Below are 15,099 nucleotides of genomic sequence, written 5' to 3'. Positions count from 1 at the left end.
TAACATGAATGAGAGTGATAATGAAGAACAGCGGTTGGATTTGGGGGAAAATAGTAGTTTTTTCTTACAGATAGAAGGGATGTGAGGAAAAAAGAAAAATTAAGGGTCACAGTAGGTTTTTAAGTAGGTTTTTGGCCTAAGGAACTATGTGCATTATGGAGCTGAAATGAAGAGACTGGAGAGACTAAGTACATTTCATTGGTAAAAATCAAGAGTTTTGTTTAGTACCTGTAATATCTGAGATGCCTGGATATCTAAGATAGGCAACTAGATATATGTGAATCTGAAGTTTTGTGAAGGGGATTTAGATTTAGATTTAGATTTAGATTTGGGAGTCACTTTTCAATTTTAATTAAATATGTAGGAATAGATGATATTACCTTGGAAAACATCCTACATGAAAGAATTAGAGAATGAATAGCTTTGGAGCAGTTTGATGTTGATTATGCATTCAAAGGGTTTCAGATAAGAACAAGGTCCATATGGGATATAAAAAACAGGACTTTGATACTAAGACAAGAAGTCCTGAGGACTTCTTAAGATTTACAGAGGATCGAGGCAATCCAGGCATAGGAAGGAAAGGGAGAATAAGCAAAATATATGATTTAGCAAGGTGCATATGCCTGCTTGGCTTTGTATTAGTAGATGGTGATTTAGGAATATCTATGAGGCATGTGTAATGATGAGTATGGCACCAGATCCTGGATTGTCCTCCAAGTTCAGCTTGAGGAAGATCACTGTAGTTACAGGTTATAGGAAGATAGTGCTACAGGTTTAAGGACATGACTGACTTGATAAAAAGCACTTCCAAGACGGTCGAACATGGATGACATGGGACGTTTGAGAGGAGAGATAGGGATGAAGGGTCAACTTACTATTTGTTAGAGCATGAAGTAGAAAAATGATAAAGAAAATTACAAATAGATCAAAAGAAATGATCAATCTTGATTAGGTAGAATATCAGCTATAAAGAGAAGAAGGGACAATGATGACCAAAGCCTGGATCTGATGATAATATTATTGTCAAAAATGAAGTCATTGGAATGGATTGTGGGGAATGAGAAGAGGAGAAAGATAATGAAGCTTCATGTGGTTATTTAAATTTGGGTATGGTAAGGTAATCCAGTGGCCATAAGATAGAGATTTTGGAATCTTCACATAGACTGGTTGAAATTATGATAGTGAAAATGCCCATTGAATTTAAAGAGATGATCAGAATGAACACTAGAGAAGGTCCACAATTACTTGGATCACTCAGAGCTAACAGTAAGACATTTAATCCTCAAAAGAGGATTTAACTAGAAAATGTATTGATGGTTATAAAGTATAACTTAAATGATTTATTAGCCTACTACTATTTTGGGGGGCAAACACCTGAAACATTTAGGTATTTAGTGTATATGCTGTGTGAGTGCTCTGGGTTATTATATTGAATTTCAGTTGTTGTATAAATGGTAGAGCCAGATGTCAAAATTATGGGAGATTAGCTTGTATATTATCTTAATGTTTTATGTATCCTGGCTTATGAAAATAAGAAACTTTTTGGTGTTTTTCATTCATTTGCTTTGTTTTCTTAAAAGTAGCAAATGCAGTGAATTTTTTATATACTCCCTTTCTATTTAAATATGAATTCTAGATTCTGTATTATTTATTTTTACCCCAACTTATTCACATAAAGGATTTATGTCAACTTGCAAAAATAATAATCATAATAATTCAAGTGAAGAAGTAACCAGATGAAAGAAAAATGAAGACAGGAGAATAATGTACTTAGGTAACATTTCCTTATAGTGATGTAAACTACTTAGATTTCTACAAACTCTCTTTTAGTTTCCTTGTGGCCAGGGGGGTGGGGGGGTGGGGAGGGTGGGGGGTGGGGGGGATGAGAGATGATCAGTAGGATTACAGGATTTTATTGGTCATTGAATGAAAATGTTCTCCTGGAACAAGAGATAGCATTTGCCTAGCAGCTATAATAGTAACCCCAAATCCCTTGGTATAGGCAAATGGTATAAAACAAAAGGCTTTGTGAAAGAAATGGCTTTATTGATTTATGGGATAATTCCGCCTGTTCTTCCTCCTCCTTCTCCTTCTTCTTCTTCCTTTATTATTGGGATTTTGAATATAGGGCTTCAAAATTGCTAGCAGGTGCTGGACCACTTGAGGCATGCCTTCAGCTTCGTTGGCTCTGGTTATTTTATTTATTTATTTAGTTTGCCAGTCCTGGGCTTGAACTCAAGGCCTGGCATTGTCCTTGAGTGTTCTCAAGGCTAGTGCTCTACCATATGAGCCACAGTACCACTTCTAACATTTTCTGCGTACCAAGGAATTGAACCCAGGGCTTCATGCATGTTAGGCAAGCACTCTACCACTAGGCCACACTCCTAGCCCTGCTCTGGTTATTTATTTTATTTTTACTTTTGTAGGTCATGGGGCTTGAACTCTGGGCCTGGGCATTGTCCCTGAGCTCTTCAGCTCAAGACTACCTCCTTACCCGTTGAGCCACAACCCCATTTCCCGTCTTTTAGTGGCTAATTGTAGATAAGAGTCTCATGGTCTTTAGTGCCCAAGCTGGCTTTGAACCTCGATCCTCAGATCTCAGCCTCCTGATAGCTAGGAGTACAGGCGTGAGCCACCACTCCCTGCCTGCTCTGGTTATTTTTGAGATAGGTCTCATTCCCCTCACCCTTAAGCTTACCTGGACCACGATGCTTCTGTTTTATGCTTTTTGCTTAGATTGGGATACTCACTGTATTCATCTATTGATTGAGAATTGCGGGGGTGAGAGGTGTCTAATACCTATTTTCCCAGGCTGTCTTTGAACCTCAATCCTCCTTTGTTTTTTTTTTTGTTGTTGTTGTTTGTTTTGTTTGTTTGTTTGTTTGTTGCTTCCTTAGTAGTTAGGAATGAATTACCAGCACCTGGCTATGATTACACAGCTTATTATCATGTATTGAAAACCATTTATGCATGTTATTTTTCAAGCCAGACTTTCAAAAAAGAATTTTTAGTTGTAGCCCTGACAAGAACCTAGATTTCACATATTTTCTATTATTGATAAGAGGAGTTAGTTGGTTTCTAGTCAATTTTCACAGTATGTGGCAATGAATTTACTCTGACTATATAAAATTGGCAGTTTTTTCTTGTATAGATACAACTTAAGGGATCTGCATTAGCACAGAGACTGGCAGCAGGCTTGCCCCTCTTCTTTCTTAGCCATATTTAATGCCTCTTTCTTTCAAATCCTATTTACTTTGAACTGTCGTTTTCCTCACTGCTACTATGTCATTTATTTAATGACCTTACTCTCTTCACAGTTATATACAGAACTTGTTGGAGTGCCTTTTTCATTATTTATTAGAATTTCTTATTTAAGAAATCTAATTCATTTGTTTCTTGTAACTAGATTGTACCACATTGAAGAAATTGCTCTGCCATGACTTACACTAGTTTTGATTTCTCATTTTTTAGTACTCTAATTTTAAAGATTGTATAGACATGGAGGTACTAGAGCTGGAGGCATGGCTCAGTGGTAGAGTACTAGCCTCACAAATATGGGACTCTGAGTCCAAATCCTAATACTGTCAAAAAGAAATTGAGATATCACAGTAATTGAGTGTAATTATGGGCTAAATCAGGTGGTACCTCGTATTCTAGTTGACTGGGTAGGGAAAGAATAGTTTTGAGGGAAAAAAAGTAGGGGAGTAATATTTAAAACTAAGAACATGCCTGTAATTTTCTCTCCCCTGTGTGTAGGGAATTGATGAATTTCATCTGGTTGGAATGGCCGGACACTTCACTTTGGCTAATGGAGCCTTGCAGATGTTACAGTAGCTGCTAAATGAGGGATGAGGGATGGTGGTTTTGGGAGTTCGCAGTGTTCAGAGTGCCATGGAAGTAAGTCTTCATTTTCTCCAAGGTTACAGCTTTTGAGAAGCCTTATTGATAGGGCTCTTGATTGGGCAAGGTAGGGTAGAGTATAAAGTATTCAATTTTGTGATTTCACATAGTAATTTTGAAGTCTCTGTATATAAAATTTTAAGAAATTCATATTTCTTTGGTTCAAGGATACCTTCCTGAAGTTGTGATATATAATGAACAAATTCAGAATATGGCTAAAGCAGTAATTATGAACATAGGGCAATTGAGTTGTCATCAGAGACCTTAAAATTGGTGATTGACTTTGGGGGTTTAAAAAAAAAGTCTGTATATTTTGAGATCTCTTTTAACATTGGGACATTAATCTTATGAAAAGACAAATAGTTTGGGAGTGGGGGAGGAGAGGTCAGTCTTAACCCCATTGTGAATGTTAGTGCAAGAATTACAGTTCTTAGGGTTTTTTTCCCATATATATTTTTTATTGTGATTAATAGAAGGGTTACATGATATTCACCAGATAGAAGATGCATTACTTCACAAACATTGATACCCTTTCTCATGACATGGTCCCCATTTCCCTCCCTTCCTCCTCCCAGTTCTTAGTTTTTTCATTGAAAATTCCAGGTTCTTCTCTTCCTTTAGGCCTCACTTTTTCCTTCTTTGTTCCCAAACTGCCATCTCTAGCTAGGAACAATATTTTAGGCTTGCCTACCTTTTTATTCTCTAGCAGGGCTTGTCTTTTATGTATATATGTATGTATGTCATGAGACTTGGGACTGGGCGCTGTCCCTGAGCTCTTCAGCTCAGGGCCTCTGCTCTAACCCTGGAACCTCAGCGCCACTTCCAGTTTTCTAGTGGTTAATTAGAGATAAGAGTCTCATGGTCTTTGGTGCCCAAAGAACCATAACCCTCAAATCTCAGCCTCCTGAGTAGCTTAGATAACAGGCCTGAACCATGGCATCCAGCTTGTCTTTTTTTTTCTTTGTTGGTATTATCTGATTACAGGAGTAACAGCTTCAACAATAACCAATTATTGAGTACCTGCAATTGACAGGTACTTTATTAAACATTATTATTAAACTTTGCAACAGCTTGTGAATATCTAATAAGTAAAGCTCTTTCCAATTACTGGGGGCAGACACACCTTATAGAAGTTTAGGGGAAAAAAGTATTGTGAAGGATAGAGGTGGGGCTGGCTTATAAGATGTTACTGTCAGGAATCTTATTTTCTATATAACCTTTTGCCTTTTGCAGATACGGATAGGTATTCAGATATCCTCCACAAACTAGGAAACACAGTACTGCCTACTTCATTCTGGCTGGTCAATTCTTCTTCCTCTCTGTTTCCCAAACAGAACTTTGTGTTTATGTCATGATCTTTTTCCAGACTAATCATTATAGTTAGAGTGGATGGATAGTCTTAATTGGTTTGGCCTAGACCATACACTTGCTCTTTGACAAATTGCTTTTTAAAAACCATATGGAATAGGTGGTTGGGCTGGAGGTATTTTTCCAAATGAAAAGAAAGGGAGTGTTAGGTAGATAGTCATTAAAGGACAGTCACTCCTATTTTTGCAGAAGAAACTTAAAGATACCCCTCATAAATCTACTAATAAATAGTATATCTGAACATAGTCTTGACTTCAGGATTCAGATTATTATTGTTTTTTTTTGCCAATTCTGGGACTTGAACTCAGGGCCTGTGCACTGTCCTTGGATACTTTTTGCCCAAGGCTAGTGGTTGGCCATTTGAGCTATAGTGCCACTACCAGCTTTTTCTGTGTATGTAGTGCTAAGGAATCGAACCCAGGGCTTCATGCATGTGAGGTGAGCACAGTACCACTAGGCTATGCTCCCGGCCCCTCATATTATTTTCTAATAAAAGAAATACTGTTCTAATTTTTATAATTCTTTTCATTTTTTTAAGGAGACAGAAATTGACCAGTTAAGTACAATGGTATTTTAGAGAAATAGTGAGGAACATATTATTCAGAAAACCTAAAATTAATGGTGCAGCAGGAATTTGATAGGAATTAGGGGAGAGCAACATACTCTCTTAACTGCTGCCAAGTTATCTGGGAGAAGATAATTTGTGTATCTTACTTTGTTCTTTTGTCTAATTATTAGCGTTATGTTGCTTTCCTGCTGTTTATTTTGGCTAATGTACAGGTTTTGAGCCCTATGTATTTTATTCTTTTTTTTTTTGCCAGTCCTGGGCTTGAGCTCAGGGCCTGAGCACTGGCCTTGGACTTTCTCAAGGCTAGAGCTCTACCACTTGAGCCTCAGCACCACTTCCGGCTTTTTTTTCTATATATGTGGTACCAAGGAATCAAACCCGGGTCTTCATGCATGCTAGGCAAGCACTTTAACCACTAGGCCAAACTCCTGGCCCTTCCCTGTGTATTTTAAAAAGGCTCCTGTGTGCTGGCCTAGCAAGCTAATTTCTCTTTCAGTACAATTTCTTCAGAAAAATGAGATCTAGATGCAATAAACTTCACCAATACAACTCAAATAAATTGAGAATTTATGTGAGCAGTGTTTTTTTTTTTTTTAAAGTCAGAATCTGAGGTGATAAGGTAGTGGGAAAGGGGAAAGGGTCGATTAGGAGGTACACTAACTGCGTAAAAAGAGATGAAGGAGGATGTCAAGGGCAAAATTTAGTTGGCCAGTTTTGTCCAGGCTCTGTTGGTATAATCACCTTTTAATGTGTGGTTTTTTTTTTTTTTTTGGTGGGTCATAGGCCTTGCACTGTGGGGCTGGGTGTTGTCCTGAGCTCTTCAGCTCAAGGCTACCACCTTACTCCTTGAGCCACAGCCCCACTTCTAGTGATTAATTGGGGAAAGGAGTCTCAAGGTCCTTGGTGCCCTGGATGACTTTGAATCGTGATCCTCGGATCTCAGCCTACTGAGTAGCTAGACTTACAGGTGTGAGCCACCATGTCCGGCTAACTTTTTATTCTTAAAATGATCTCATGTATTCCTTTATTTCTCTACTATAAGTTGCATTGCCTGTCATGTTGCATATTAAATATTTATATATATACACATATAATGAGGGCTTATATTTATATGTACATAGTACGTCTTGTATTAATGGGATAATTTTATTTATGAATTGGCTGTTTGTCCATTTAAGGGTAAATAAAATTCAAGCAGGTAAGAGTAAGTTAAAAAATACACAATTCGGGGCCAGGAGTTTGGCCTAGTGGTAGAGTGCTTGCCTAGCATGCATGAAGACCTGGGTTCGATTCCTCGGTACCACATACAAGAAAAAACCAAAAATGGTGCTGGTGCTCAAGTGGTAGAGTGCTAGCCTTGAGAAAGCCCAAGGATGGTGTCCAGAAAAAAGCTGGAAGTGGTGCTGAGGCTCAAGTGGTAGAGCTCTAGCCTTGAGAAAATCCAAGGACAGTGCTCAGACCCTGAGCTGAAGTCCAGGACTGGCAAAACAAAAAAACAAATAAAAAAACCCCCATAATTCCTGGTATGGTGCTGTATGTGTCAGCTGGTGTTAGCTGAGTTCTCTTCTACTTTACATCTCCTTTCTGTCCCAGTAATGGCAAAGTCTTTTGAGTTCAGTTTTCTATTCAACACATTTGGTAATAATAAACATCTTAAGGTATGCTCATATTCATAATATTAAACCTTGTCATTAATATTTAGAAGTTTATACATATTTTTATTGGGACAGTGGAAGGTACTATTTCAAAAGTAGTATTTCTCTTATGCTTAGCAATTTTAACAGTAGATTAGAGATGGCACTTCTTTCTGGGGAACTAGGATAGCTATTAAGTGTGCAAATATGGCTACAAAGAATAAGCAAATGAATTTTTTACCCCAGTCTGGGCCTTGAACTCAGGGCCTGAGCACTGTCCTTGGGCTTTCTCAAGGCTAGTGCTCTACTATGTGAGTCACAGCACCACTGGGGGCTTTTTTCATGTGTGTATGTGTGTGTGTATATATGGTACTGAGGAATTGAACCAAGGGCTTCGTGCATACTAGGCAAGCACTCAACCATTAGGCCATACTCCCAGCCCCACGTAGATGAAATTTTATGCCATACAAATGTTATTGCTATGTTTGTAGGTAGTTTGCAATATATATTATCACTTGCCGCAAGATATGGTTTTGTATATTTATCTGTTTGTGGTACAGGAGTTAGAACTCAGGGCTTAATGCTTGCTTAGCTTGCTTGCTCAGGTGGTAGGTACTCTTCACTTCAGTTATATTTCCAGCCTGGTTTTTTGCTCTTTCTCCCTCCTTTCCTTTATTCCTCTCTTGTCTCTGTGTCTCTCTTATCTTTATGTCTCTGTTTCTGTCTCTTTCTTTGTTTGGCTGTGGAGCTTGAACTCAGGGTTTGGGTACTGTCCCTGAGTTTTTTTTTGTTTTTTTTTTTTTTTTTGCCAACCTTCCCAGCCCAAGACTAAATCTTTTTGGCAACAAAGCTTGGAAGTGGAAGTTGCTTTTGTAAATGTATTTTTTTTTAAGATTTTTTTTAAATTTTTAAAAATTTTAAAAAATTTTTAATTTATTTTTTGCCAGTCCTGGGCTTGAACTCAGGGCCTGAGCACTGTCCTCGGACATTCTCAAGGATAGAGCTGTACCACTTGAGCCTCAGCACCACTTCCAGCTTTTTTCTATGCATGTGGTACCAAGGAATCGAACTGGAGTCTTTGTGCATGCTAGGCAAGCATTCTACCACTAGGCCAAACTCCCGGCCCCTGTAAATATATATTTTGAAAGATTTTATTAACATTGATTTTTACATCATATTTCAAATGTCATGTTTAACAAACAAGTAAATGTATTTTTAAAGAAAATAAAGTATGAAGAAAATGGCAATTTAAAAATTATGCTCAAGAAGCCAGGTGCAGTGGCTCACGCCTGTAATCCTAGCTACTCAGGAGGCTGACATCTGAGGATTTGAGGTTCAAAGCCAGCTAGGTCCGTGAGACTTTTATCTCCAAATAACCACTGGAAAACTGGAAGTGGGGCTGTGGCTCAAGAGGTATGGTGGTAGCCTTGAACTGAAGAGCTCAGAGGCAGCGCCCAGTCCCAGAGTCCAAGCCCCATAACCCCCCCCTCCCGCCAAAAAAAAAAATTATGCTCAAGTGGATATGGAGGTCTTACCATCAAGTGGTAGAGCTCCAGACTTAAGCAAAAAAGCCCAGTGAAAACATAGTGAACAGGACACAGATCATCTCTGCTTTCATGGAGCATATTTGTTAGTGTGTACATAAATGCATAATTATTACAGTTTGGATTGGTTCATGAAGAACCTTTGAGGAGACCTTAGAGAACAGAAGAATGACTAGGAGTTAAGCACAGTAGCCGGGTTTTGAGCATCACAAAGCTACTGAAGTTGGGTGTAGGCAGGTTAGAAATGAGTTGGCATCCTTGAAGCTATGAAACAAGGATAGTCTTATTACAATGCAAAGTGGAAATATGAAGTTACATAAGATGAAATAAAGTTAGCAGGGCTTCTGGCTTTCTACATAATGCTACAGGTTTAAAACTTTCAAGTTTTATTACTCTTAAGTGAAAAATAGACATCAATATGTGGCCTTGAAAAGTGAAAAAAATGTATCAATGAATTAGGACATAATGGTTTTATCTATAAACGTAAGGAAGCTGGTGGTTTGTTGTGGGAAGATTGTGGGCTCTGAGTCAGAACTCAGTTCACTTCAGCTCTCTAATTTAATGATGTGGCCACTGGCGAGTTACTAAATCTCCTTGAGCCTCTGTTTTCTTTCATTTGTGAAATGGAGCAGATGTGCCTTTTGTTGTGAGTGAGAATAAAGTTAAGTAAAACAGAAAAGTATTCAGTGGAGTGCCTGGTTTATATAGATCTGTAAATGTACCTGTGCCTGTTGCTGTTACTATTTATTTACCTCCTTCCCCCTCAAAGTAGAGGGACAGCTGCTAGACAGTCCATAAAACATGAGCTAAGCAAACCTGATGGACACAAATAAAGCTTACACAAACCATTATATCTGAAGTAAGATTAGAGTATTTCAAAAGTAGTCCTTGGTGAAATGGCAAGAGTCTTGTGGTCTAGTCTGTCTCAGTGGCAGTTTTGTTTTGTTTTTAAATTATAAATGTTCATCAACTGAGTTGATAATGTACTTGGGAAAATTGTCTTTGCATTTCACAGAAAGAATGAGGTGGCTAAATTTTCTATTAAAAGCCATAATGATGTAGAATACTTTGTAGCCCTTTTTGAGAGTGGCATGCAATTATAATAAAATGAAGATTTTGAAAATGCTAACAGACAATCTTAAAAATAACAGATTTCATACAATTGTCTAATTATATTTAATATAAGCAAGATATATTATTTGGAAGAAACTTGCCAGGTAGATGTTTGTGGTACACTATATTATTAACATAGAAAACAGTAAGACCCTGATAACAAAGAAATATAGGATCCAAAAATTTGAATTGTATTATTGGAGGATAATGAATTACTTTTCCAGTGGGGAGTTCTCAGTGTATGAGAGTCAATTACCAATTGTGCCCAAGATTTTCACATTATTATGGGATATATTTGAATGCTAGTAGAAGGTACAGTTTTGGTAATGACGATGAATATTTTGTGAAGAAGAAAAACCACTCAAGAAAACTTATTTTGTGCTGGTCATGCTGGCATATATCTATAACTCTAAATCTTAGGAGGAGAACCCAGAAAGATGAAAGCCAGCTTGTGCTATGTAGTGAGACATTTTTCAAAAACTCAAAATGGGCAATATGTGGCATATATCTGTAATCTTAGTTGGATGGTTGGATGGTTTGAGGCAAAAAGTTAGTGAAACTACTTTTCAACAACAAACCAGAAATGATAGTACATGTCTGTATTCCCAGCTAGCATTGTTTGAGAGGTAAAGGGAGAGGGATTTCATTCCAAGAGCAGCCCCAGGCAAAAACTCGAGATCCCTATCCAAAAAAAATAACCAAAGCACAGGCCAAGCACCAGTGGCCTGCTCCTGTCATCTTAGCTAGTTGGGAGACTGAGTTTGTGAAGATCATGATTCCAGGCCAGCCTGGGCAGAAAAGTTCATAAAATTCCTTTTCAACTCCTAACTAGGTACAGTGGCACACACCTGCCATTTCAAGCTATGTGGGAGGCTAAGATTGGGGAGGATCATGATTCTAGGCCAATCTGGGCAGAAAAGTCCAAGAGACTCCAGCTCAATAGATAGAAGCTGGATGAAGTGGCAGTTATCTGTGATCCCAGAAATAAAAAAGTAACCTAAAACAGTCAGGTACCTGCCTAGGTTGGAAAGTGAGACTGTATCTCAAAACTAACCAAAGAAAAGGAAGATTTGAGGCATGAGACCCTGTATTCAAACTTCATTGTCATCCTAAAATAAAAATAAAAACAATTGAAACCCAGAAGGGTTGGAAAGTATAAGTGGTGGAGTAACCGCCTAGTAAATCAGCAGGCCCTGAGTTCAAATTCCAGTACTACAAAAAAAAAATTTTTTTTAAGGAAGCTTATTTGTGTCAAATGCTCTATTTATCTATTGCAGAAGGAAGGTATATATGTACACCAGAACTTTTTGGTTGTTAAATTTAGTTTTTATCACCTTAATAATCTTAGTCTTACAAAAAAGGTTTTATGCATAAAAGCCCAAATAATGCCTGTTCCTATATTTGGTGACATTTTATTATCTGATTATTTTCTGAATCATTTAAAATAGATTTATAAATCCAGTGCCCTTTCCCCCCTTAACTGTTTTCAATATGCTTTCTAATATTGGGACATTCTTTTACCTATATAATATAGTATTCGAAAGTAGACCTGTGGCTCAAAGTGGTAAAGTACTAACCTTGAACAAAACTGTTCAGGGTTAGGGCCCAGGCTCTGAGTTCAAGCCCCATAACCAACAACAACAAATAAATAAACTAAATTTAAAAAACATGGTAGAATTCATTTGTAGCAAACTTAATACTGATACTGTACTTTATTGACTATTTTTCTCTTTTTTTTTTTCAATTGATCCTATAACTGTTCTTTATATCATGTCAGCCCCCAGTCTGGTACAGAATCCAGATTGTCACATTTTGGTTGTCAGCTCTTTAGATTCCTTTGATTGGAAACATTTCTACCTCCTTTATTTCTTTTTTCACTAGCACTGAGATTTTTTTCTTTTGCCAGTCCGGGGGCTTGAACTCAGGGCCTAAGCACTATCCTTGGGCTTTTTCTTCAAGGCTAGTGCTCTACCACTTGAGCTACAGCACTGCTTCTGGCTTTTCTCTGTATGAGGAACCGAGGAATGGAGCCTGGGTCTTAGTGCATGCTAGGCAAGCACTCTACTAGTAGGCCAAACACCTGACCCCAGCACTGAGATTTTTAAAGTATTTATCTCCCCCTTAAACAAATGCTGGTTATTCTTGTGTTTATTAGATACATGTGCAGCAGCCAGAATACCACAAGTGTTGGTGTATCATGTCCATCTGCCCCTCAATGATAGAATAGTTGGCAAATGTGTAGTCTTGTTTCTGTTATGTATTTTCCTCTTGCAACTAATGAGCAAACATTGGAAGACAATGCAAAATCATGAAAATATACTGGTCTTTATAAAAATTTCCCCCTCAATTTAACATTCATGATTATATTTGCTTGCTTTGCATTTTGTCATGTTGGCATAAAATGTTGATTTTTTTTCTTCTAATTTTGGCACTATCTCCTTATTTACTAGTTAGGGCTCAGCACTGTGCTGCAAGCAAGAGTCTCTTTTCTCCCCATGTATTTGTTGCTGGTAGTGGTGCTATGAACTAATAATAAATTATTCCCCCCCCCCATGGTTTATAGTTGATTACTATATAAAGAATTTGATTCTTGGGTCAGTAGTGACTACCCTGCAATTATATACAATTTTGGGGGACTATTTAGGCCTTTTTCTGGGAATGGTATCCCTAACTTTTGACTTGAAAACATTAAATGTCACTGGCTTTTGTGAAGTGTTTGATTTTTAAACTGTTTGTAATGCTTATATATTCCCTGTGTCCTACCCCAAGTGAATAACTGAACTTTTAGGACCATAGTATATCTCCCTCTCTGAAATATCTCATAATTTTCATTTGCTATTTTTAAAATACAACTTTAGGTAGTGTTATATTTTGGCTTTAAGGTTTTTGCTGGATTATATAATAAATGTTAATGTCTTCATTGCCACTGTAGCAGCACTTTATGATATAGAACTAGTCTTGTGTGAAGCAACGAATTACCTTGATTTCATTTGAAATTTTAAAACCAATGTTTTTTACACTGTAGTTTTATTAGCTCCCTGGGAGTAAGCTACATGATGTTGTGCACTGAAAATTACCCAAATGTTCTCGCCTTCTCTTTCCTGGATGAACTTCAGAAGGAGTTTATTACTACTTATAGCATGATGAAGACAAATACTGCTGTCAGACCATACTGTTTCATTGAATTTGGTAAGGGCCTGGTCTCCCCCTCTCCATCCCCCCATTTTTTATTATCCTATCTCTATCTAGTCATAGACAATTTTTCACCGAATACTAGGGGATAGGGAGAAAACTTCAACTACATTATTTTTGACAATTATTTGGCAATGTTCTGTAAATTATGACAACTTTTTATTATTTAGATATCTGTTAGAAAAAATTGTGTTTGAGCTATGGAAGTTGCTGTGATTTTTAACCCAAAGGATTCATTCCAGAGGATAGTTTCTCAATGAGAAATTTATAAGTCAGAGATTCAAAGTTTTGTGATAATATAATAATCTTTTACAGTAGTCCTGTTTCATGTAGGACAGTGGTTGGCAAACATTTGCTAGGAAGGACCAGAAAGTACATATTTTAGACTTTAAAAGCCACATAGTATCCACCAATTCTGCCACTGTAGCTTGAAAGCAGCCACAATACATAAATGAATACAGATAATAGTCTAATAAAATTTTATTTGCAAAAGCAGCAGGCTCAAGCTGGGCATGGTGGCTTATGCCTATAATCCTAGCTACTCAGGAGGCTGAGATCTGAGGATCACACAGTTCAGAGTCAGTGCAGGCACTAAAGTCTGTGAGACTCTTATCTCCAGTTAACTACTAGAAAACCAGAAGTGGTGCTACGGCTCAAGGGTGGGGCAGTACCCTGAGCTCAAGAGCTCAAGGACAGCTCTCAGGCCCAGAGTTCAAGTCTCATGACTGACACACACACACACACACACAAACCCAAACCCAGTAGGCTCTATTTAGCTATGGGTAGTTGTTTGTTCCACTCCTAATAGAATGAAAAAAATCAAATTGTCAATAGTAAAAATAAAATTCTTCTTAGAATATATTTAATAAATACCTTTTAGGGGCCGGGAGTTTGGCCTAGTGGTAGAGTGCTTGCCTAGCATACATGAAGACCCAGGTTCGATTCCTTGGTACCATATACATAGAAAAAGGCTGGAAGTGGTGCTGTGGCTCAGGTGGTAGAGCACTAGCCTTGAGAAAAGTCCAAGGACAGTGCTCAGGCCCTGAATTCAAGCCCCATGACGGACAAAAAAAGCCCAACAATAAAAACCCTTTTATTGGTTTCCTTATTTTTTATTTAAAGCACTTATTCTAATGGTATAAGCAATAAATAACAAATTTGTTGCTTTGTTATGCAATTACAACTAATAATAGAATTACTATTTCAAAAGATACGAATTATGGTAAAACTTAAGAATTTAGTTAAAAAGTAAAGCCATTTTGTTTCTGTAATTCCTTGAAATGATTATCATGAACTTAGATAGTGTTAAAACCTTAGTAATTATAGTTGCTAACTTTTTTTTTTTTTTTTTAAATGTGGGTCATGGGGCTTGAACTCTGCCTGGGCGCTGTCCCTGAGTTCTTCAGCTCAAAGCTACCGCCCTACCCCTGGGCCTGGGTGTTGTTCCTGAGCTCTTCAACTCAAGGCTACCATCCTACCCTTGGGCCAAGCCCCACTTCTCATTTTCTAGAAGTTAATTGGAGATAAGAGTCTCTGGTCCTTTTGTGCCCGGGCTGGCTTTGAACCTTGATCCTCAGATCTCAGCCTCCTGAGTAGCTAGAATTATAGGTGTGAGCCACTGCCCGGCCCAGTACAGTTAACTTCTGTAGTTATCAGTTTTAGAGTGAAAAATTGACTACTCCAGAATATACTGATTGCTAAACACAAATAAGTTGGAAATTCCATGACAAGTTGAATGTTTTGAATAACCAACTGCTTATAAAATCAACTACCCATGACC

The 15,099-nt window shown here is 37.7% G+C and overlaps 1 protein-coding gene across 4 annotated transcripts in view; it reads left to right on the top strand.

Moving 5' to 3' along the window:
• Sec22a (SEC22 homolog A, vesicle trafficking protein) overlaps positions 1-15,099 on the top strand; it is a 64,132-nt gene that overhangs the window by 7,024 nt on the left and 42,009 nt on the right. For 3 of the 4 annotated variants that reach the window (XM_090345311.1, XM_090345303.1, XM_090345294.1), the window contains exon 3: positions 13,153-13,316. The exons of the other annotated variant lie outside the window; for it this stretch is intronic. In XM_090345311.1, coding sequence (XP_090201437.1) covers positions 13,153-13,316 — 164 coding nt within the window. The remainder of the gene's footprint in view (positions 1-13,152; positions 13,317-15,099) is intronic. 4 annotated transcript variants of the gene reach the window in all.

This window comes from Megascapheus bottae, chromosome 1, assembly GCF_031878675.1.
Source record: "Megascapheus bottae isolate mThoBot1 chromosome 1, mThoBot2.hap1, whole genome shotgun sequence".
In the NCBI taxonomy this organism is placed as follows: domain Eukaryota; kingdom Metazoa; phylum Chordata; class Mammalia; order Rodentia; family Geomyidae; genus Megascapheus; species Megascapheus bottae.
The sequence above is the reverse complement of the archived record's forward strand: the minus strand, read 5'-3'. Positions and strand labels throughout refer to the sequence as shown.